This window comes from Hetaerina americana, unplaced genomic scaffold (assembly GCF_022747635.1).
Source record: "Hetaerina americana unplaced genomic scaffold, ioHetAmer1.1.p SCAF_1, whole genome shotgun sequence".
Lineage (NCBI taxonomy): Eukaryota > Metazoa > Arthropoda > Insecta > Odonata > Calopterygidae > Hetaerina > Hetaerina americana.
This window is the reverse complement of record NW_027286069.1, coordinates 74,495,198-74,517,884: the sequence shown is the minus strand read 5'-3', so window position 1 is coordinate 74,517,884 and position 22,687 is coordinate 74,495,198. Positions and strand designations below refer to the sequence as shown.

Genomic DNA, 22,687 nt, shown 5'->3' with positions numbered 1-22,687 from the left:
GAGTCTGGTAATTTCAATAAACCTCATTTAGTTCAAAGACGTTTTACATAGTTAATATCTGAATCAAAAGTAGTTATTAAGCTGTATGATGTGGGAATTCATACAATTAATCTTTGTAATTTTTTATGTCTGGGCATGCTGAAACTAACTATGCCTCTGGTTGTACCATTAGTATGTTAAAATTTGTTTTTAGCAGTAGATGTGTAGTAGAGTCAGCAGTTTACTGCATTTAATGCAACATTCTTACTCAATGAAATCAAGAGTAAAAAAAAATTTTTAATAGCATTTGGGATCACACTTCATGATAACAGAGATAAATGCATTAATTCAACTGATATGAGTATATGATAAAGGATTTATTGTAGTTAAACCAATTGAATCATGGGAATAAAGACCAGAAATGAAATGACTATATCTTCTCAAATTCCTCTTTTCCCATAAATGAGTGCTATTTCAACATTTTTAGGAGCTTTCTGAGATACACACTGGATTCCATGATCAGCTGCGAATTGCTTGTGGTTTCTCTTCTCCTGATGGAAATGTCCTAACGCACAAAGAATTAAGACTTGGTGATGTTTTTATGACGTGGAGAGAGAAGTTTTTGATGTATGGTGACTACTGCACAAATCTGCCAAAAGCTCAAGAGTTGCTTCAGAGTATATGCTCACGCTCTGAAAGCATCAATCAGGAAATAACTGTAAGTATAATAAACCATTAAAAAAAATTGGTATAATGTAGGTATTATATTGCATATGTATAAAAAATGCTTTTATGATGCACAAAATTCTTTCCAAAACCTTTTTTGGAAAACATGCTCTTGATGCTTATTTCCTTATTTCAAGTTTTCAAAAGCTATTGAAATATTGTTCGTTAATAAATTAGTAATTGGGTGCTTGCCTTTGCAAGCATGATTAGTTAAAATAACATTGGAATGCTGGGTAAAGTAAGTATCCTTAAAATCCTTCGATGTGTAACATTTATTTAACCTATTTAGGACCAGGTTTTTTATTTCCATGTGGCTTTTCTGTGCTGAATTTGATTAAAAATACATACTTGAGCTTAGGAAAAAATATCAAAAAAATTACTCTGCACCCAAATTTTTAAGTTAAGTTTTAGGGTGGGTCATTGATGGGGCTCAACCTCCCATGTCATGATGTTTAAAAATTAGACGCAGAGAATAAAAAGTGCATAAAAGTACAGACTTCTTTCGAAGAAGTTTGAAAATTGCAATTGAAATTATTTTAAATTAAATAATATAACTTTGCCAGCACATTTCTTTTAGATTTAATGTACATTCACAAAATACATGTATTAATAATGGTTTATAGGCTGAATGCAGTATTATTTAGTGCATGTTAATACTTATAGCAAAGGGCATACTACCTTGAACAAAAAGTTCCCGGAATAACCACCGTGTGGTGCTCCCATCGTTCCGATTTGAGTTCTGTTTTTTTTGTTAAATTGGTACATCTGTTGTTGATATTCCCTTTAAATCTTAGTGTCATAACTTGACATTTGCAAAAGTTACGTAGCCAAGAGTACATCTATCTCTGTGTGTGTTGGCGATTTTTTACAATTTCAGAAATGGATTTAAATTTGCGACAACGAACTTGTATTAAATTTTGCGTAAAAAACGGATTTAGTGGCGCACGGACGTTGGAAATGTTGGAAAAGTGTTTCGGCAACGATTCTCTAAAAAAACGGTCGTTTACCAGTGGCACGAGCGGTTCAGAAGTGGTCGTGAGTCAATCGAAGATGATGAACGCAGTGGCAGACCATCGACATCGAAAGTCGGTGAAAAAATTGATAAAGTAAAAGAAATGTTGGTCAATAACCGCAAATTAACCATCAGAGAAATAGCGGAGGACTTGAACATTGCCTATGGATCCGCCCAAGACATTGTGGTTAATGATTTGGGTTTCCGTCGTGTAGCAGCAAAGTTGGTGCCAAAAGACCTCAATTTCATGCAAAAAAGAGATCGTGTTGACGTCGCAAAAGACATGATTTGCGAGGCTGAATCCGATCCCACATTCATCAAAAGGATCATTACTGGAGACGAGACGTGGGTTTATGAGTACGACACGCAATCCAGACATCAGGCAAGTGAATGGCGTTCACCAAATGAGCCGAGACCAAAAAAACCACGTCGTTTTCAGTCAAAAAAGAAGGCAATGCTGACGGTTTTCATGGATTACAACGGTGTAGTGCATCATGAATTTTTGCCAGAAGGCCAGACAGTAAACAAAGAGTATTATTTGGGCGTTATGAGACGTTTGCGTGAAGCAATTCGCCGAAAGAGACCAGAAATGTGGGCAGAAAACTCGTGGATTTTGCACCATGATAACGCACCGTCGCACAGTGCTATCATTATTCGTAATTTTTTGACGAAAAATGCAACAAATACCATCCAACAGCCACCGAATTCACCTGATTTGGCTCCCTGTGACTTCTTTCTGTTCAATCGAGTTAAAAAACCATTACGGGGAACGCGTTTTAGCAGCCGAGAGGAAGTAATGGAAAAATCGCAGGAAGCACTGATGGACATAGCGAAAACCGACCGTAACTTTTGCAAATGTCAAGTTATGACACTAAGATTTAAAGGGAATATCAACAACAGATGTACCAATTTAACAAAAAAAACAGAACTCAAATCGGAACGATGGGAGCGCCACACGGTGGTTATTCTGGGAACTTTTCGATCAAGGTAGTAGTTTGTATGAACCTCAGCTGTGTGTAAAATTGAATTGTATACAAAAGGGACATGAGTCAGGATATTGACATGCCTTGTTAGCTTAACCTGATCATACCTGTATTTCTATTTTTCCTGGCTATTTTTGTGTTGAATGTAGCTACACCACCTAATCCTTAATTAGTATTTATTTGTACACACATTATTTTTCTTTGATTTTAAGATCATAACAATATCTACCAAAAGAAGAAATCCTACAATTAAAGAAATGTAGTGAATTAGAATCAGATCTACACTTAAAGTTTGGTGTTCCTGAAGTAACTATTAATGGTTGGTTGAAATAAGTCAAATTATGTTCATTTGTCAGTAGATGAAAAAATGGGTTTTGACATAAAAAAGGCCAGATTAAGTGATGCTAGTGATTTAGATGAATGTTTCTTTATGTAGTTTGTTCAGAAGGGTAGTGAAGGTGTTCCATTATCGGGACACTTAGACACCATGTACAGTTAAATTAAATAAATGAAAAGATGCTGATACTGATATTCTTTTGCTTTTTCTGGTTGCATATCAAACTTAAAAATTAGCCATGGGATTGGACAAGTCAGTATAGTAGTAATCTCATTCCAATGGCAGTGAAGTAGATGGGAATGGGATGGGAATTCATGCAAGATGAGTGTGAGTACACTGAATAGCAATTATATTACTGTTATTAAAATGCCCTGTAATACAGAGTACATAGTTGCTTGAAATCAAGAAATTGGCAAATAAATTCTGTACGAAATTGAACAGAGTACCTTTAGGCTACCTTTATTATTTTGTGTGAACAAATCAGGGAGTCACCAATTGAAATCATTCTATGTGATAAAAATGGAAAACTTCTTCTGTGTTTAAAGCATATTAATATGATATCACTACCAGCCATTTATGAAAACAGTAAACATGGTTAGATGACTCATGGTGTTTTCATATCATGGTTTAATGAACATTTTTAACCATTAGTAATGAGTCACAATCAAAAAATTTAGAAGAAAGAGCACTGCTTTTGTGGAATACACCTCCCTGACTTTTGGAAGTCGAGACATGGTAAAATTGTTAGAATTTTTTGCCTAAAAATACCACTGCTATTATTTAGCCTTTGAATCAAGGGATTTTCAGAGCTTTGAAAGCCTACTGTGGGTTGGAATTTCTCACTTCTGTTATGAACTCAGTGCTTCACGCAGAATTTCACCAAACAATAAGAAAGTGCCACCAAAGTGCTCTTCTCATGCAACTTTTGCCGTTTCTTCCGAGCATAAGTTGAAAATCATGGGTGAACACCCCTCTTTTACTCTCCTTCTTAACACTGCCATCCGAAATCTTCATCTGCCACATGCACATGAGCAGTCTGAGACATGTACAGGTTATGGGTAAGGCACCTATCCCACCATACTACTCCTATCTTCTGTAATATGTACATTCAAATGCCTCAAAATCCACAAAACAAATACATTCTTATTATTATTTCTTCCTATCGGTGACCTCATTACTGCAATGATATCATCTATACCTCTCACCTTCTTGAACCCAAAATAATCAATGCCTAAGCAATCATTTAACTTTGTCTCCATCCATTTATTAATGGCTCCAAGTACTACCTTAAATTTAAGTGAAATTAAACTTATTTTCCTACATTTCCCACATATGGCTGCCCCTCTCCCCTTTTTAGATGGAACTAACCCTGATATAATGAAGTCTCTCAGCCAAACTTCCTCCTCATAGATACCAAAAATTTGCCTCATCCTTCCACATTTTCATATACCAATAAGTAGTACTGTGGAAGGCTATCTATAATAGGCATTGTGAGACATTAAGTAATATTGAAAGTGATTTCAAAATACAATATTGCTTATCTGTTAGGGAATTTACTGGCATGAAATATTTTAATATTAAATATTTTATTTGATGTTAAATCTTTTTTTACATCATTTTAAAAAATTCTCTTTTCTTCAATGTCAAATCATAGAAATGTCAGCAGGAAGCCAATAATGGAAAGTTCAAGTTGAGAGACATTCTCTCAGTGCCAATGCAGAGAATTTTAAAGTATCATCTTCTTTTGGATAAACTTGTGTCAGAAACATCACCGGTGAGTGTTTAGTCCACTTCCTAGTTTTAGTGCAAAAATATATTATTTGAATGAAAATACAGTTGACTGTTTTGCTATCTTAAAAGAGTCAGTATGCTTCAAAGTTAGTGCATGCGCACTTATTATTTTTTCTCTAAATAGGCAAATTTTTGAAGTATCTTTGTCCCCAGAACCAGTATAAATGCACAAAACCTTGATGTAAGTTAATAATATTCCTTATAGTCGTTATTCAGCATTTATTTATGATATTTTATATTTTCAGCTTTATTTTAATTAGAATTCTTTTTTTTGTCTTGATGTGTTCCATAGGTTGCATTATTAGTAAGTTTGTAAATTAAATATGCATGGAATGTTTGACCAACCATGTCATATGACCAGTCAGGTCCATTCTCAAGGTCGATGCATGTTCAAGGAATAGAAAATTCGTCTTACACCAATTAATTATTTTTTAAGTAATAAACCTTATGTGTTGATTATGTTTTTGTTAAATTGCTCCTTAATCCAAACTAAATATAATAGAATCCATAAATATTTGTATAGAGTTGTAATTTTATTTTCTTGTACGTAAATTGAGAAATTAATGAATATTATTGATTCTAATGAAAGTTCATGTTGCTGTATTTAAAGTCTGTGAAAAATAAATGAAGAAAGAATATTTTAGGAAACACTGAATTGAGATTATCAAGACTTTTTTTGCTGTTTTACCAACTATCTAGTATCAGTGTATTGTAGCATTTCTTTGGTACAATTTATGATGTTATTTTTCATGATGAAGCTTGGCTTCCATGGTTATTCTCACTTTTTTATTATTGATTTCATAACACTATTTTGGCTTTAATTTTCTTTCTTTGTGCTATATAAGAAATCCTGAGCCCTTCTATCAGTTATTCATTAACTCTGCATTGCCTCGGCATATTCAATTCCTATTAGGTTATTAATTAATGTGTCAGCATATATTCGTTTTGTTCTTCTCTACATCTGCATGTATATATTTTTAACAGAATCATGAGGATTACCGAAGCTTGGAGCGAGCAAAAGAAGCTATGATCGACGTTGCTCAATGCATCAATGAAATGAAGAAGGACTCTGATACATTGGAAATTATGCGCAAAATCCAGGTAATGACTGCCACTTGATTGCTATTATATTACAACAATTGGTTTGTTTCATGTTAATTTAAACTATGGAAGGAACAATGTTTAGAAGAATTTTTTACACTTTTAACTCTCTCTATCTCAATAACAGAGTGGCCTAGTGAGGAGGAAAAGTTGTACATAGATTAGTAATTAGATGGATGAAGCATAAAAATATTCACAAATATTTGAGTTGGAGGGTCATAATATGACTTTGAAATTGTCTTTGAGATACATACTATGTGGTATATAACCAAATGGATGTATATAATTTCAGGAGATTTTTCTATTGCCATTACTAATGTACCAAGCTCATTAGCTGAAAACATTTAAAAGTATTACTTAATATTTAATATCTTTAATATAATTCCAAGAAGCTGCAACAGTGAATTTAAACGGAGTCATCCACTAGATGTGCATTACAATGTGACAATATCAGCATGTTAAAATCATTTACCTTGACTGGGATTGAAACCCGTAATCCTCGATGTCCGGCCAAATGCTTTAGCCAGTTAAGCTACTTAGGGGTCCCCTTACATTAAGAAATTTTGGGTGGTTTAAAGGAACAAGATGTTGTGATGAAATACCATACATACAATGTCCCTGACATTTGCAGTCATGCACGAAACACCATAGTCCGTGAGATTAAAGCCAACTTTAAACAATATGATGTTTTACCTCAGAGAAATTCTAAGAAACTGCAAGAGATACTACAACAGTGACGTTTAATAGAGTCATCCACCAAATGCACTTTAAAGCCCCCAAAATTTCAGAGTGTAAGAGGATGCCATGGTGGCTTAACTGGCTAAAGCACTTGGCTGGACATCAAGGGTTCTGGGTTTGAATACTGGTCAAGGCAAGTGATTTTTATGGTGAAATTGTTACAATAATGTGGAATGTTGGAATGGTCCATAAAGAGGCATACATTTGCTATTAATCCTTCTACTTTTCAAGAAAATACATTTTCCTTTTCATTCTGATCTCACTCTGCATTATAGCTTAGAGAACATGTAAGACATTTTTTGAACTACACATTCAGCTCAACTTTATGCTTAGTGAAAAAGTGAGCATAATCCATCATGGTAGTTAAATAGGAAAGTATTCATTAAATGTAGGAAATGTTTTGTAGTGTATATCAATGGGTTAATTGTTTTTTAATATGAATTATTTTTATTTTAATGGAGTATTTGACTAATATTTTTTTATACAGAGATTTTTGCATGACTGTTTGCTTTCTTAACATAGAGAAGTATTGTTGATTGGAATATGCCTGAAAATACAGAGCTAAAAGATTATGGACGTCTTCTAAAGGATGGTGACTTAAGGATTAAGGCCCATGATGACCAAAAGATTAAAGTGCGGTAAGTAATTAAAATTCTTTCGCCTATATTTGTTATTCTTGTGATTTCAGGTATATGAAAATATATATTTTGTTATTTCATTGATTATTCTATTAGTGTAACATTTTGTATGTCATTTTTTTCATTTTGATAATGAAGAGAATTTTAACTTGATATGAGCAGAAGATAGGATAATAACTTGATATGAGCACATATTTCAACGGATGAATTGTCTAATATGGACAAATTCATGTGTTTAATGATGCCTTGGTAGCAATATTATTATTATTTTAGTATCTATCTCTCTCTCTCTGCAATATGTTGGAATATTATTGGTTTTTATTAGTGTAACTTGTAGTTTCCTTATAATGGTTTATGTACATCATACCATTCCTGCACCCCCATGGGCTATGCCTTGGCATGCTCGAAGGGCTTGTGTGTTTTTTCAATACCTTGAGCTTTGCTTATGAGGGTAAAAAGAAACTTATGAGCAGCCTACGTTAAACAACCTACTCAGACAACTTGCTCATTTTTCCCCAAAATATGGCATCATGAACTCATACGAGCTCGCGAGTAGGTTGTCAGATATAGTATATCCGCCAAAATGTATTATGGTGTCCTTTGACATTACCAACATGTTCACAAGTATCCCGAGGATGGGAGACCTGCAACTAGCTGAGATAGCCCTCGTAAAGGCCAAAACACCACTTCCTGTCACGAGTGAATTGTGCAATTTATTAGCATTATGTGTGAATCAAAGTAGTTTTGTGTTCAGTGGTCAACATTATAGACAATTAGAAAGCCTGGCCATAGGCTCCCCTCTCTCTCCCATCCCAGCGGACATGTATATGGACAATTGGGAAACACAATTTTTTTGCTTTAAACCATCCCCTACAAAAAATGTGTTATCTTGGTTCCGATATGTTGACGATATCTTCTGTTTGGACGGGTTCCAAAAGACAATTAGACAATTTTTTTACTCTGTTAAATTCTTTAGATGTATGTATACAATTCACTAGTGAGTTGGAAACAGACGGTGCCCTAAATTTCCTGGATTTTACTGTGAAAATAATTAATCGAAGGTTTGACCTTTCCATAGAGAGAAAAAAGTGTTACTTAAACCAAATAAACACTCCACATCCAAGCATCACCATTCACAAAAATGCACTGCCTTTCATTCCATGTTACATTGGCTATGCAATATTCCAATGTCACCACAAAACAAACTAGAAGAACTCTGCATTTTTAAAAAAATTGCAGTCAACAACGGTTACAGGGAAGTAATGATTCACAACATGTACAACAGAAAACAAACACAGATAGCCCAGAAATCCATGTACCACACTTCTAAACTTAATGAGCACCGATGGCGGGGAATTCCATTTCTTGGCCACATTTCACTCAGGATACAACAAATACTCTCCAAAAAAAAATCAACACAGCCTTTTAAAACACACTATATAAGTGCAAGCAAAACAAAGGTTGTACAGTTTTTGAGAAAGAGAAAAGCTAAATCAAATATTAAAATAGGAGTGCATAAACTAGAGCTGGTGTAATAGTTAACCCATCTCCAAGGTTTTTTGGACCAAAATGGTCCAAGTAGTAAGGGCATGAGAATTGCTTCAGGCGAAGAATCTTTCATGAGGATGGAATTGTTGACTTGGACGTGCAGTAAGGATGTTCAGAAATGGTTTATCAAAACTTCAATATGTAGTAGGGTTTCGTACGGTGCTGTGCATTGAAGCAAATGATAGTTATAGTTTGGAAACATAGGTATGTGGCTGTAGAGAATAATGAATAAGGTAAATTGGACAGAAAGGAAAACAACTGAAGAAGTGCCAGGCATGGTAGGGAAGAAGGGGATATTGTCAGGAGAAATTCAAATGGGGCATGAAAGATGGATACCATGCATTTTAATTGGAAATCGGATGTTGAATACTGTGATAGAGGGGAAAATGTCAGGCAAATGAGGAATGGGTAGAAATAGAAGAGGCATGATGGATACATTTAAGGCTGGAAGGAAAATTGTGCTTTTGAATAGAAGCATATTGTAGTGTTCAATGTAAAGTTGTAGTTTGTTATTAGAAGCAAGAAAATATTTATCATTTGTGTCCATTCGAAAACAACCTTAACCAGAATAATATTGATAATAATAAATACAATATTTCAATCCATGATCATCTTGCTTTTAACTAACAATATTAATTTTTTTTGTTCAGGTATGTGTTCATTTTTGACCAGATGATGCTGATGTGCAAAACTGTAAAAGTAAGTAGTTCTTCTTATTTGAAAATAGAATTTTCAGTGACTTACATATTACTGTCTGGGTACAACCCACTTCACTGCCCACCTAGTAATTATTTCAATGCATTGAAACATTGTGACTAATGATGAGAATCAAGTATAAAATGATAGTGAATGGTTACAAGTCCATTTCCATGTATAGATGATGTATTTACCAAATTAAATATATGGGTAATTCACTAAATAATATCCTCTAAAATTTGCTACACGTGCAAATCAGGGAAAAAGAAACACACATAGGATATATTTAAAAAAATCATCACAGTATGCACTTTCTGAACATGATAGTAGTCCAGCAGCATAGTAGATTGTTCGAATTTGTAATAATTTTCAATCACTTTTTCTCAATTTAAAATGCTGGTACCACTCTTGGAATAATGTATGACCTAAACAACATTCTCCAGTTAGTTATGAACATATTACAGTATTATTATTATCATCTATGGTGTTGCAATAGATTAGATCTGTGGTTGATATGAAGTATGCATGGTGTTGACCTTCATCAATTTCTTGTCTTAAACGAGATTTCTGACATGAATTTTTTATTTAATTTTAGTCCTATTTATATTTCATACTTTTTCTTTCAAAAGGGTGATCAATTCAAGTTCCGTGAATGTTTGCGCCTATGGGAATATAAGGTAGCTGATGAAATCGGCCGCCGTACATTGCGAGGTGATGCACGGTGGAGTTATCAGTGGTACCTTTATCATAAGACTGAAAAAACAGCATATACTTTGTATGCCCGCACTGAAGATTTAAAGAGAAGGTGGATAAAAGCCATTACTGATGCACTGTAAGTTTTTTTAAAGTTTTATACATTTATGATTAATTTTTGGGTTAGAACTTCCTCTTTCATTCACGATTTCTTAGGGTTGCAAGTAATTGATTGGTTGATTATTTTAGGATTCCATTAAGAACAGCAACCTCTTTTTATATTAAAATGTTTCAAAAGCAGAGGATATCCTAATAATTACTTTTATTCTGTAAGATTTTTAGCAAAGTCCACCAAATCATTATCTAGAATTTAGTTATCTTACACATAGGAAGTCATGCCAATCAATAAAATGCCAGAACAGTCAAGTTTAAATTGGTACATTTATAGTAGTCACACAAATTAAGACCGCTCAGGTGTTTCTGAAACTAACCGTCTGTTGAAGTAACAAATGACTAAAATGTTATGAATTTGGTTAAAACCTTAAGTACAAATGTAGAAAACTTTATTCAATGGAACCTTCATATTTTGGAATTCAAGGAATGAAAAAAAAGATTTTTTACTATTTTTGTTCAAAATAAACTTTTTTTAAATATAAAGTTCCTTATTTGGCAGTGAAATCATGTTGCCATTTTGTCAAGCCCTTAAAACAATAGATAAATCGATCTGGAAAGCATATAATGGAATTTTTTCATTGTTTTTTTTTTCAAAATAGAAGAAGGAATCTGTTGCTGATGTATTTACTGGTAAAATACAAAAATGAATAAAATTACAGTTAACTCTTGAATATCCATGCTAATGGATGTACAAATGAAAGCCCTGATAATCGGGAAACACAGATAACCAAAATAAGTGGAAAATATGGTCATGATGCATGGAAACTTCTTTTTTATTCTATGTGATTAATTTGAATTTTGTTAGCAATGGAAAGTACATATTTTCCATTGTTCAGCCATTGTATGAGGGTGGAATTATAGGTTACAAGAATCAAGTGAGATTCTAGGAAGAATTTTCCTCCCAAAGCTTAATCAATCACGTGAGCGGAAAAAAAACAGTTGACTGCCAAAGGACAAATTTTACAAAAGGATCGTTGGTATGGATTCATATTCATCATATAATACTGATCAAAATAATGAAGTGTAGGTAGTTAATGACAAATTTGTGGTCCAGTAAAACTATGTATTTGCTTGCCTTAAATGAAGGAGAAATGGAATTCTCAGGGCTAATGAGTGCAAGGGAAAGGTTAATGGGTCCGTTACAGAGAGTCTAAAAATGTTCCATTAAAATATCAGGTACAATTGACAACTTTTGATGTTATGGAATTAAAAACTTTTAAGAAAGCTGAGGTATTTCAAACTTGTAGTTTTAGGAAGTATATCAAAGTTTCAAAGCATATAATTACCTTGGCAGTTGCGATTTGATATAAATTTCAAGGTACTAGGAAGAGAGTAGCACAAATAATCTGCAAAATGGATAATTTGCACATGGATAATCAACAGTTAATGGTACAGTAATATTAGCTTTTTTTATGAATTTAATGAGGATTTATCACTTTTCATGATATATCTTTGTAATATAAATAGATTGTTTTATTTAAATAATTTCTTTTATATCTTATAGTGACAACATCAATCCAACTGGCTGTAAAGATACAGATCACAAATTTCAGATGCACTCCTTTGACCGCCCAACAACGTGCAACCACTGTAACAAGTTCCTCAAGGGTAGATTATTTCAGGTAAGAATTTCCGTAAGTGATGGCTGCCCTGCCTTAGAGAAAAAGAATCCTGAACACTATTCATACCCACCAGCATGAAAAGTATGGGAATTAATAATGTAAGCATGTGGATTGTTCATTAAATACTTAAGGAAAAATAGAACAGGGCATTTTAATAACAGTAATATAATTGCTATTCAGTGTACTCACACTCATCTTGCATGAATTCCCATCCCATTCCCATCTACTTCACTGTCATTGGAATGAGATTACTACTATACTGACTTGTCCAATCCCATGGCTAATTTTTAAGTTTGATATGCAACCAGAAAAAGCAAAAGAATATCAGTATCAGCATCTTTTCATTTATTTAATTTAACTGTACATGGTGTCTAAGTGTCCCGATAATGGAACACCTTCACTACCCTTCTGAACAAACTACATAAAGAAACATTCATCTAAATCACTAGCATCACTTAATCTGGCCTTTTTTATGTCAAAACCCATTTTTTCATCTACTGACAAATGAACATAATTTGACTTATTTCAACCAACCATTAATAGTTACTTCAGGAACACCAAACTTTAAGTGTAGATCTGATTCTAATTCACTACATTTCTTTAATTGTAGGATTTCTTCTTTTGGTAGATATTGTTATGATCTTAAAATCAAAGAAAAATAATGTGTGTACAAATAAATACTAATTAAGGATTAGGTGGTGTAGCTACATTCAACACAAAAATAGCCAGGAAAAATAGAAATACAGGTATGATCAGGTTAAGCTAACAAGGCATGTCAATATCCTGACTCATGTCCCTTTTGTATACAATTCAATTTTACACACAGCTGAGGTTCATACAAACTACTACCTTGATCGAAAAGTTCCCAGAATAACCACCGTGTGGCGCTCCCATCGTTCCGATTTGAGTTCTGTTTTTTTTGTTAAATTGGTACATCTGTTGTTGATATTCCCTTTAAATCTTAGTGTCATAACTTGACATTTGCAAAAGTTACGGTCGGTTTTCGCTATGTCCATCAGTGCTTCCTGCGATTTTTCCATTACTTCCTCTCGGCTGCTAAAACGCGTTCCCCGTAATGGTTTTTTAACTCGATTGAACAGAAAGAAGTCACAGGGAGCCAAATCAGGTGAATTCGGTGGCTGTTGGATGGTATTTGTTGCATTTTTCGTCAAAAAATTACGAATAATGATAGCACTGTGCGACGGTGCGTTATCATGGTGCAAAATCCACGAGTTTTCTGCCCACATTTCTGGTCTCTTTCGGCGAATTGCTTCACGCAAACGTCTCATAACGCCCAAATAATACTCTTTGTTTACTGTCTGGCCTTCTGGCAAAAATTCATGATGCACTACACCGTTGTAATCCATGAAAACCGTCAGCATTGCCTTCTTTTTTGACTGAAAACGACGTGGTTTTTTTGGTCTCGGCTCATTTGGTGAACGCCATTCACTTGCCTGATGTCTGGATTGCGTGTCGTACTCATAAACCCACGTCTCGTCTCCAGTAATGATCCTTTTGATGAATGTGGGATCGGATTCAGCCTCGCAAATCATGTCTTTTGCGACGTCAACACGATCTCTTTTTTGCATGAAATTGAGGTCTTTTGGCACCAACTTTGCTGCTACACGACGGAAACCCAAATCATTGACCACAATGTCTTGGGCGGATCCATAGGCAATGTTCAAGTCCTCCGTTATTTCTCTGATGGTTAATTTGCGGTTATTGACCAACATTTCTTTTACTTTATCAATTTTTTCACCGACTTTCGATGTCGATGGTCTGCCACTGCGTTCATCATCTTCGATTGACTCACGACCACTTCTGAACCGCTCGTGCCACTGGTAAACGACCGTTTTTTTTAGAGAATCGTTGCCGAAACACTTTTCCAACATTTCCAACGTCCGTGCGCCACTAAATCCGTTTTTTACGCAAAATTTAATACAAGTTCGTTGTTGCAAATTTAAATCCATTTCTGCAATTGTAAAAAATCGCCAACACACACAGAGATAGATGTACTCTTGGCTACGTAACTTTTGCAAATGTCAAGTTATGACACTAAGATTTAAAGGGAATATCAACAACAGATGTACCAATTTAACAAAAAAAACAGAACTCAAATCGGAACGATGGGAGCGCCACACGGTGGCTATTCCGGGAACTTTTTGATCAAGGTAGTATTTTCTGTTACCCCTTTTGTAAATGGTTGCCCAAAATGTTGAGTCTTCAACTTACAAACATTCCCATTACAAATCAATTTTCAGTATTCTCATGCATTGTTAATCTTTTATTATTATCTGCATTTTATAATATTATTAGTTATTTAATCGATAACTATTTATAGTTAATTGCAATTATTCATTCTTGACATTTTAGGGCTATCGATGTGAAAGATGTTTGATATCCGTCCACAAAATGTGTATCCCAAATTCGGGTCGTTGTGGACAAGTACCTCCTGAGCTACCTCCTCGCCCACCCCTGCCGTCTTCTGCATTTTTGCCTACCTCTCATCAAATTCCAGTCAATGTGAACTCCCACCTGTTAAATGTATATACTATGGAAGAAGGTGCCCATGCTCATCACGGAAATATTTCATCTTGGGTAAGAATTTGTTTGCAGTTTCTTTAATTTTATGGAAGTTTAATTCCATATCTTATTTACAAAGGTAGTGATTTAATCCTTCTTAGCTAGTAAATTGCTAAACATTATCAAATATTGAACTTTTATGAAATATAAGGGTCAGTGAAATGAAATTTTTGTGAACACGGAAGTTAGAAAATATTAATTTGGTCTTTATTATAATTCAAAGAAACTGTAGGAGATTCCGCTACAGTAACTTTGAATGGAACCATCCACTAATGCACTTTACAGTGCAATAATTATTGAAGAGTAAAAATCGTTTGCCTTGACCAGGATTTGAACCTGGAACCCTCAATGTCTGGCTGATTGCTTCTGCCAGCTAAGCTACGGAGGCATCTGGTAGTGTGGCTGCCTAAATTATTTATGGCACTCCCAATCTATAACTTAAAATAGGGCTGCTCAAACATATTCTGAACACACACTCAGAACTTGGCTTTACCTTATTCCTTCTTCCACCTTTGTCTTACAATCTCAGTTTCTATTCTCCCTGTCATTTGACTATCATGAAAGTTTCATTGTTACCACAGTAAAAAGTATACATACCATGTAGTTTGTCATTTCTTTTGTTCAGCTCTGGGCTGATTGTTCCCTATGTCTATGAAGGAACTGCACACCTGTAGGAATTCTTCTGGTGCACTTAGCTATGCAGATGCGCTGAGAAGTGCATGGCAGGAAATGCTCCCATCCTTTTTCACCGTTGATGTTGGTTCTTCCAGAAGCATGTTTTCTTTTTCCAAATTTCACAATTTTCAGTCGTACAAAGACAGACCATGTACTCAATTGAGTACATATCTATCATTGAGTATCACCGGAGTTTTGACCTTAAAAGTCAATACCAGTAGCACAATTATTTGTGATTAATCATTCCATGCATTTATTGAATCTGTATATCAACTGAATTTTACTCTGCTTATTTGCTTAAAAACTACCGGGGAAAAATAGCCGGGGTAGAATATTTAATAATTTTAATTCACTCTTAAAAATTTAATACTATTGCATGAAGACGGTCTGTCTTCTAGTTACCATTTATCACTATCTCATATTGAACTTAGCAATTAAATTGTTACCATGAATTAGGTATCTGGCAGATTAGCATTGCAGGTATTTATTTATTCATTATGATGACTCACACTCTTCTGCCAATCCCATGACAACACAACAAAACCACCCTCTTACCAAAGCATATGCACATGCCTGATGTGTAAAATAAAACTTTTACACGATAACTAAGTCTTGTTATCATTTACAACAAATACATTCACAAAGTGCCAGTTGATACCAGCAACTAGAGTATTGCTTTGTTTGTGAAAATAAAGCATCATTTAATAAGGTAAACACGTATGATAACAATTCATAACTAAGACTAGTAATTCCCTAAACATCAAAGCTGGTTACTGGCCACTGAAGGCCACTGTCCGAAAATAGATTGGTCATTGGCTTCTGGAGGAGGAGAAAATGGCATTGATCATATAGGAAATACCTTCCATTTCAGAAAAAAGTGGCCATTTAGAGAGTTGGTCACTCAATTATGGATGGTTTTGCTCTATCATATTTCTATAGTATATTAATTTACCAGTTGTACATTTCATATTGTGACGAAACAGTATTACATAATGCAAACAACTCTTGTATTTAAATACCTAATTTTTTGTAGACACAACCTTGTTTTTGCTATGGGTGACCAGTCAATTCCACTCACTTAAGTGATTCTATTTGGACATACATACCTGCATTGTTAGTTTCTCATTAATTTCATTTTTGGCCCCTTTTTTCATCTTTCACTTAACTTCATGATTCTCAATTCAAATTCACTTAAATAGACTTCACTTGCTGCAAATACAAGTCATCGATTATATTTCATGATGATCTTTAGTTATAAATGCATTATCTTAGATCCATTTCGTTGGCAGGAAATGAATCAACTTGCTGTGAAAATCTCAAATCATTAGTAATGTGTACAATCCTTCAGAAAAATACAATCAGTTGCTCTCTTAGTGCTATAGATAGAAGTTAATAAAATTCATTAAATCCAGTGGTCCCCCTGAAACATTTGACCCTCATCCCAACCAGCCAGTTGTTAATCCTCTGCCAAATCAAAATCTCGACAAAAAGTATGTTCCCTTTTGCGGTTGGGATGGATATTTCTATCTATAACTGCATATACCTTTATGTGTATAACTGAATTATAAATAACTAAATTTCCTCTTTCATTGTTTCCTAAGTGGCGTAACTGAATACTTATGTTACTATAGTTTGATCAGATGGAAATTTACTAAATATGTACTTCTGTGAAGTTAATTTAAATTCTTTCTAGAGTATGCTAGTCAATAGCATCCATAGGAAAAAAGATTCACAATGTCTTCTCACTTGTGCATTTTTTTCTGATCAAGGACATGCTGTACCTAAGTGTCTCTTTCATAATTTGCCCTGGTGTGCCAGAAAAAATGTTATTTTCTCATGGCAATTAAATAATAACTAGTTATCTTGTGTTTAGAGTTTTATAAAATTTTCAGCTTTTGTTGTTCAGTTTATTTGAAGTTAGATCACAGTATTGAATAAATGAAAAACTCCAATAGCTGTAAACAGTTTACCTTTCAAAACAAAGTACAAATGATATTAGTTGGCTAACGCCACAAGTCAAAGAATGGGGTAAAGGGTAGATAAGAAAAGGGATGAGGAAGGTGAATACAAACCTATTCTTTGACTTGTGGTGTTAGCCAACTAATATCATTTGTAATTTGTTTTGAAAGGTAAACTGTTTACGGCTATTGGAGTTTTTCATTTATTCAATACTACTAGTGGTAAGAGATCAATCCAATCAATATTATATCACAGTATTATATCATATGAGAAATATGTTCTGCCCCATAGCAAGAAGTCTCGTCTACTGATGACCACATGCCTCTTCACTGCCAAATCAATCTGAACCCTCCTCGTCCTACACTTCACTTGTGGTTTGTTGGTGAGATGGGCAGGGAAAGGGCGACTGCACTGCTGGAAAGAGAAAAAGATGGAACTTACTTGGTTCGAATCCGCCCACGTGGTCCTACCAACCCATCTGAATCAGCATATGCTCTTAGCTTAAAGTTAGTTTATTTTTCATTTTTTATATATTAATAGCTGTTAGTGCTACCAATCATTTGTGTACTCGTATGCATTTTGAAGTATAAATTAGGAGGAACTCTTTAGATAAAATTTGTATCAGTCTCAATATTTTCTCTCTTCAGTCATTTAAATTTTCCATTAAAATATTTTTAGTGGTTCATGCTATATCACTAATGTCGTGGGTAGTGAATTCCTTAAATATGTCATCATGTATTGAGAGTGTTGAGTCAGGTGTGTCAATCAGGTAGAAAAATTTTGTTTGCTCTTTGGGCTCTAGAAATGTTGCTTTGCTCCATTGGTCTGAATAAGATATTGTGATTTTACAAGTATGTGGAAGCCCAAATCACAGGAAATGTAAGGAAACATTATTTTCTGTTATGAGACCTCTTATATTTAAAATATTAAAATTCCTTAACAAAGAAAAACTTGTGACTTTTTTTGTTCTTATTTTTAACATTCATAAAGAGGAATTAATGAATACCACTTGTGAAAGTGTCATACCATCAGACATTTTTGAACTATAAGGCACTCTAGTGGAACATAATATATTAATATAGGCATTGGAATCTCGATATGACCCATCATAATCTCAAAAACATTACTCACATTATCTAGTTCTCATTAATAATACTAATTTTAATGTTACTTATCAAATAATTCCAATTTTTTTTTAATGATATGGCCATGACTGTTGTTACATTAAATAAATCGCACAAGGATAGCTATCAGAAAACTACTAATAATAATTTATCAGAAATTTATCCTTCCTTGATTTTATAGCATGACTAACTACATTTTAATAATATTGAAAATTTGTAGTGGTCGATCTCAGTGTTAGCATCAGTAGGAATATTGTGAATTATTGGCCGGTGGTCATGCATGACATTATGGAATTGGTTGAGAATTCATATATTAATGCAAAAACTAACATGTTTTAGAATATCTTATGGCATGGATGATTTTGTCCTGTTGTATTTATATTTATGGCTCAAAATTTAACTCCCAACTTTATCAGTTTCTCTGCAAACATTAATGCTATACTGTAGATGTATTCATGTCTCTCTCTGTACATAAATAATTTTATTCTTATAATTACTGTTACTGCTCCTATTTAATGTTTTTTATATTCGTGAGTGTACATTTGTGTTCAAACTCATTGCAATGTATCGTGTTTGTCTGGAATATTTGAAATCAATGTGATGTGATCCATTCATGTTCCAACCTCTCTTTTAGGAACCAATAAACATCATTATTTTTAGTTTACTAAATGCTCTTTTGCAAGATGCAGGGGTAAAAGAAATGGTACAGAAAATTGCAGGGCTGGACAAATATTTGGATAAGGACTTTCAAGGCTGCTTCGTATATGAACTATAATGTTTCAACAGAAGGGGCTTCTGCCAATGTGGTCTTTTGGAATAGAGCATGTTTATTAAAACTGATTTCGAAACGGAACTCAATATTTTAAATTTTCATTCGTATTCATTACATAGTTCATTTTTCTTGTATTTTTCAGATTCTAACTGATCATTGTTGAAATGTTTTAAAATTGTTTTACTGCAATATCAACAGTCAGTCCTTTCTTTCTGAAAACATTGAAGCTGTCATCCCCTTTAAACTTACATTATTCAGTGGGTGTATTGTCAGTTGGGAGGTTGTAGAACAGTACTGTCCCATTTCTTTTGCATTTATTCTTTGAGGAGAGGCACAAGAGATTTGAACCCATTATTTTTCTATATGACACCCATTCGCAGTTCACTGTATGTTGCCCCTACATTGGTGCATACCAAACTTAATAATAATTGATTAACATTACCACCAACTTGATTTTTCAGGACTGACTCAAAAGTGAAACACATGAAGGTGTATGAGAAGGAAAACAATGGTGTACGACATTATTGCCTGTCTGAATCTAGGTTTTTCCCATCAATTGTGGATCTTGTTGATTGCTATGAGCAGACAAGTCTTGGTGAAAATTTTGTGGGGTAAGTTCAACTGTTAATTATAATTGATGAATATATAGATGATTGAAAGGTTTTCACTTAAATTTTGTCTGTTTTTACATTCCCCCCTTTTAATGTTTGTCATTGTTTGTATGAACAAATCATATTGGGAATGAAATTTCTTGTGTGCCCAGTGATTTCATACATTATTCAATTATGTTTGTATTTTTTTCCCTCATTTAGGTTGGATGTAAAACTTCAATGGCCTTATGGAAGAACTGAGGCTGTGGTGCAGTTTGATTATGAACCAACAGATAGCAATCAGCTGAAACTGCTGAGGGGTAGACATCTAGTGGTTTTGGGGAAAGAAGGTGACCATAAGGGCTGGTGGAAAGGGAGAATTGATGATCAGGTATGTTTGAAGGCATTTTTACTCTCAAATTTCCTATTTTTTTATTTTTCATCAACTAATCTTGAACTTGAAATCCTTCTAAGCTGAGGCAGATTTTCTACCAGCGATATTGTTAATAATGGTCATATATATTTTGAAAATAATAATGCCCACCCTTAAATACCCTGAAAAATATTATTACAATAGATAGATGATATTGGCTCAATTTCTTGGTAAAATTATCCAATTTATTTTTCCAAGGAATACATTATTTCATACACTTCCAAGTTCAGAATTGCTCAAGGAAAAGACGTCGTCATCCATCACCTCTAGAAGGACCACTTGGTCCTTCTGGAAAAGGTTTTAATATAATTTCCTGTTCTTTATCTTTGTTTGCAATTTCCAGTAATTCTGTAAGCTAATTCACAAAAAACAAAAATTTCAAATCAAACCAAAAATTTCAATATTTGAAACTTCTTAAAACATAAATATAGGTACTCCATCATACAAACACATATTCATTAATTATTTAATCAACAACTGGTATTCACATTGTGTTAGAATATATTGGATTCATGTCATTGATGTATTCTGCTAAAATTGGGAATTGTCTGCAAGGGACACATGAATGCCCAATCACAATTTCAGGTTTCCAGCAAAGTTCCACTACCTGAAAATCAAAATATAGCATGATACCAGGAAGCATTTAATAAATAAGGAATATTGTATGTCTTCCGCTAACATATACATATATATATAAAATGAAACTCATTACTTCCAAATATATTATGATCTAAAGCTGATGTGATTTGCATTACAGATTGGCTTCTTCCCAAAGGAATATGTTCGAGAGAGTGTGGACTCAACACGTTTAGTATTTCCTTATGGACTCAATGATGACATTCCATGATCTGCTCATAATGGTATTACCATTCACATTTTATTGCACCATTGGAAATATTACCAAATGCAAGAGCAGACTGGAAAACGTAGTCTATTGTGCAAGTTTAGTTGTATCCTTGCTTCATAAAACATGATGAGTATGAAGAATCACCAGTCTTTAGACTATTGTGATTAAAACTCACAATTTTTGATGAGCAAGAATCACTAGACGTGATGAGGAGTCTTTAAGTATTGGTGAGGAATGGGTTGCTTCCCAGCAGCATAAGGTCACTATTAGTCCAAGCCTCATTAGCATTGTTTTTAGTGTTAGGCTTCTCTCTGCATGTCTCAAATATTTACCTGTCATTTTAAAAGTTGGACTATTGACAAAAGCCAGTTGAGTGTGCACATTAGCTTTTATGTAAATTTTAAATGTATTTAGCCATTGCACAAAAATAATGTATGTGGTGGCTCAAACATGCTTTGATACACCTGTACCCTCAAATTCCAATTTATGGTGTGCATATTGGAAATTGTTATTTATGCCAGTGAATATTTTGGTGCATACATAATCCTTACTTTGAAACGTTTTGTTTTTTTTAATGAAATATTTCTATAAAGCATGCTCAATAATGCACAGCAGGTCTTCATTCAGGTTCACTGCTCAAATATACTTTATGTATCATGTGCTCATCTTTAAGTTGGCAATACTATGTGATGTGACGTGTAGTACATATTTCCATTGCCAAAACAATTGCAAATCTTTATTACAGAATTTATTTATGTACATAATTTAAAGCCCCGAAGAAATTCTGGGATTTTATAGATGCATTTAAGAATATATTCTAATGTCTATCATCATTCTTGTGAATGTATGGTTTAGTCATTTGTATTGTTATATGTATATTGGTCTCCAAATGTAGAGGAGTCAACCATAAAAGTGTATTTTTGTAATTGAGGGACGATTGCCCCTATTTCAGAAATTCGCTGTTCGAGTTCTCTAAGTCCATGTTGAAATATTGTAATTGTTGCTTTACAAATAACCATGTTGGACATGTTAAAAATTATTCATGTGCATTCCATGTGCTGTAATGCATTTCTATGTGCCAATCAGAAATCTATATACTGTCTAAAACTTTGGTATAATGTTTGTTATAAATATTATTTTATTATATACCATGTGCTTTCTTTAATTTTCCCCTTGAACCTTTCTGTCACTCCCTTGGTTCTCACTTTTTTGATTTGACTGAAGTCTTTTAGCTGTATGGAAATTCACTATAAATTCTTATGTTTCCTTTATATGCCATACTATTTCCTTCTGAGTAAATTAAAAAAGTGTGGAATTTATGTGTGTGTCCAAGTAGAGTAAAATATTTGGCTAGGAAAACTATGATTTCCCATTGTAAAACATGTTTTTTGTGTTCAAAGAAAAGTTGGAATTCGTCCAATGATCAGTTCTCTCTTCAAAATCAATATGTTATTTAACTGAGTTATTACTAAGAGGTTTTTACAAGTGAGTTCTTAAAAGAGTATGAGATTCGCGGACAATTGAAAGTATGTAATTCTGTGATATGATCCACCCCAAAAGTGTTGACAAAGGTCATTAATTAGTGGCGATTAATAACTGGAGCACTCACACAATAATAATGTTATAATTATTAGTATTGTGGTAGTATCCTTTCCTAGTATACTTT

The 22,687-nt window shown here is 33.8% G+C and overlaps 1 protein-coding gene across 2 annotated transcripts in view; it reads left to right on the top strand.

Annotated features, from left to right (window-relative positions):
* Positions 1–22,167, top strand: part of Vav (Vav guanine nucleotide exchange factor) — a 36,039-nt gene extending 13,872 nt beyond the window's left edge. For both annotated transcript variants that reach the window (XM_071591568.1, XM_071591561.1), the window contains exons 6-17: positions 467–697; positions 4,692–4,811; positions 5,813–5,929; positions 7,190–7,305; positions 9,504–9,552; positions 10,179–10,381; positions 11,921–12,038; positions 14,412–14,636; positions 17,547–17,761; positions 19,613–19,762; positions 19,964–20,132; positions 20,932–22,167. In XM_071591568.1, coding sequence (XP_071447669.1) covers positions 467–697; positions 4,692–4,811; positions 5,813–5,929; positions 7,190–7,305; positions 9,504–9,552; positions 10,179–10,381; positions 11,921–12,038; positions 14,412–14,636; positions 17,547–17,761; positions 19,613–19,762; positions 19,964–20,132; positions 20,932–21,021 — 1,803 coding nt within the window. In that variant the 3' untranslated portion in view covers positions 21,022–22,167. The remainder of the gene's footprint in view (positions 1–466; positions 698–4,691; positions 4,812–5,812; positions 5,930–7,189; positions 7,306–9,503; positions 9,553–10,178; positions 10,382–11,920; positions 12,039–14,411; positions 14,637–17,546; positions 17,762–19,612; positions 19,763–19,963; positions 20,133–20,931) is intronic.
* Positions 22,168–22,687: the final 520 nt, after the last annotated feature.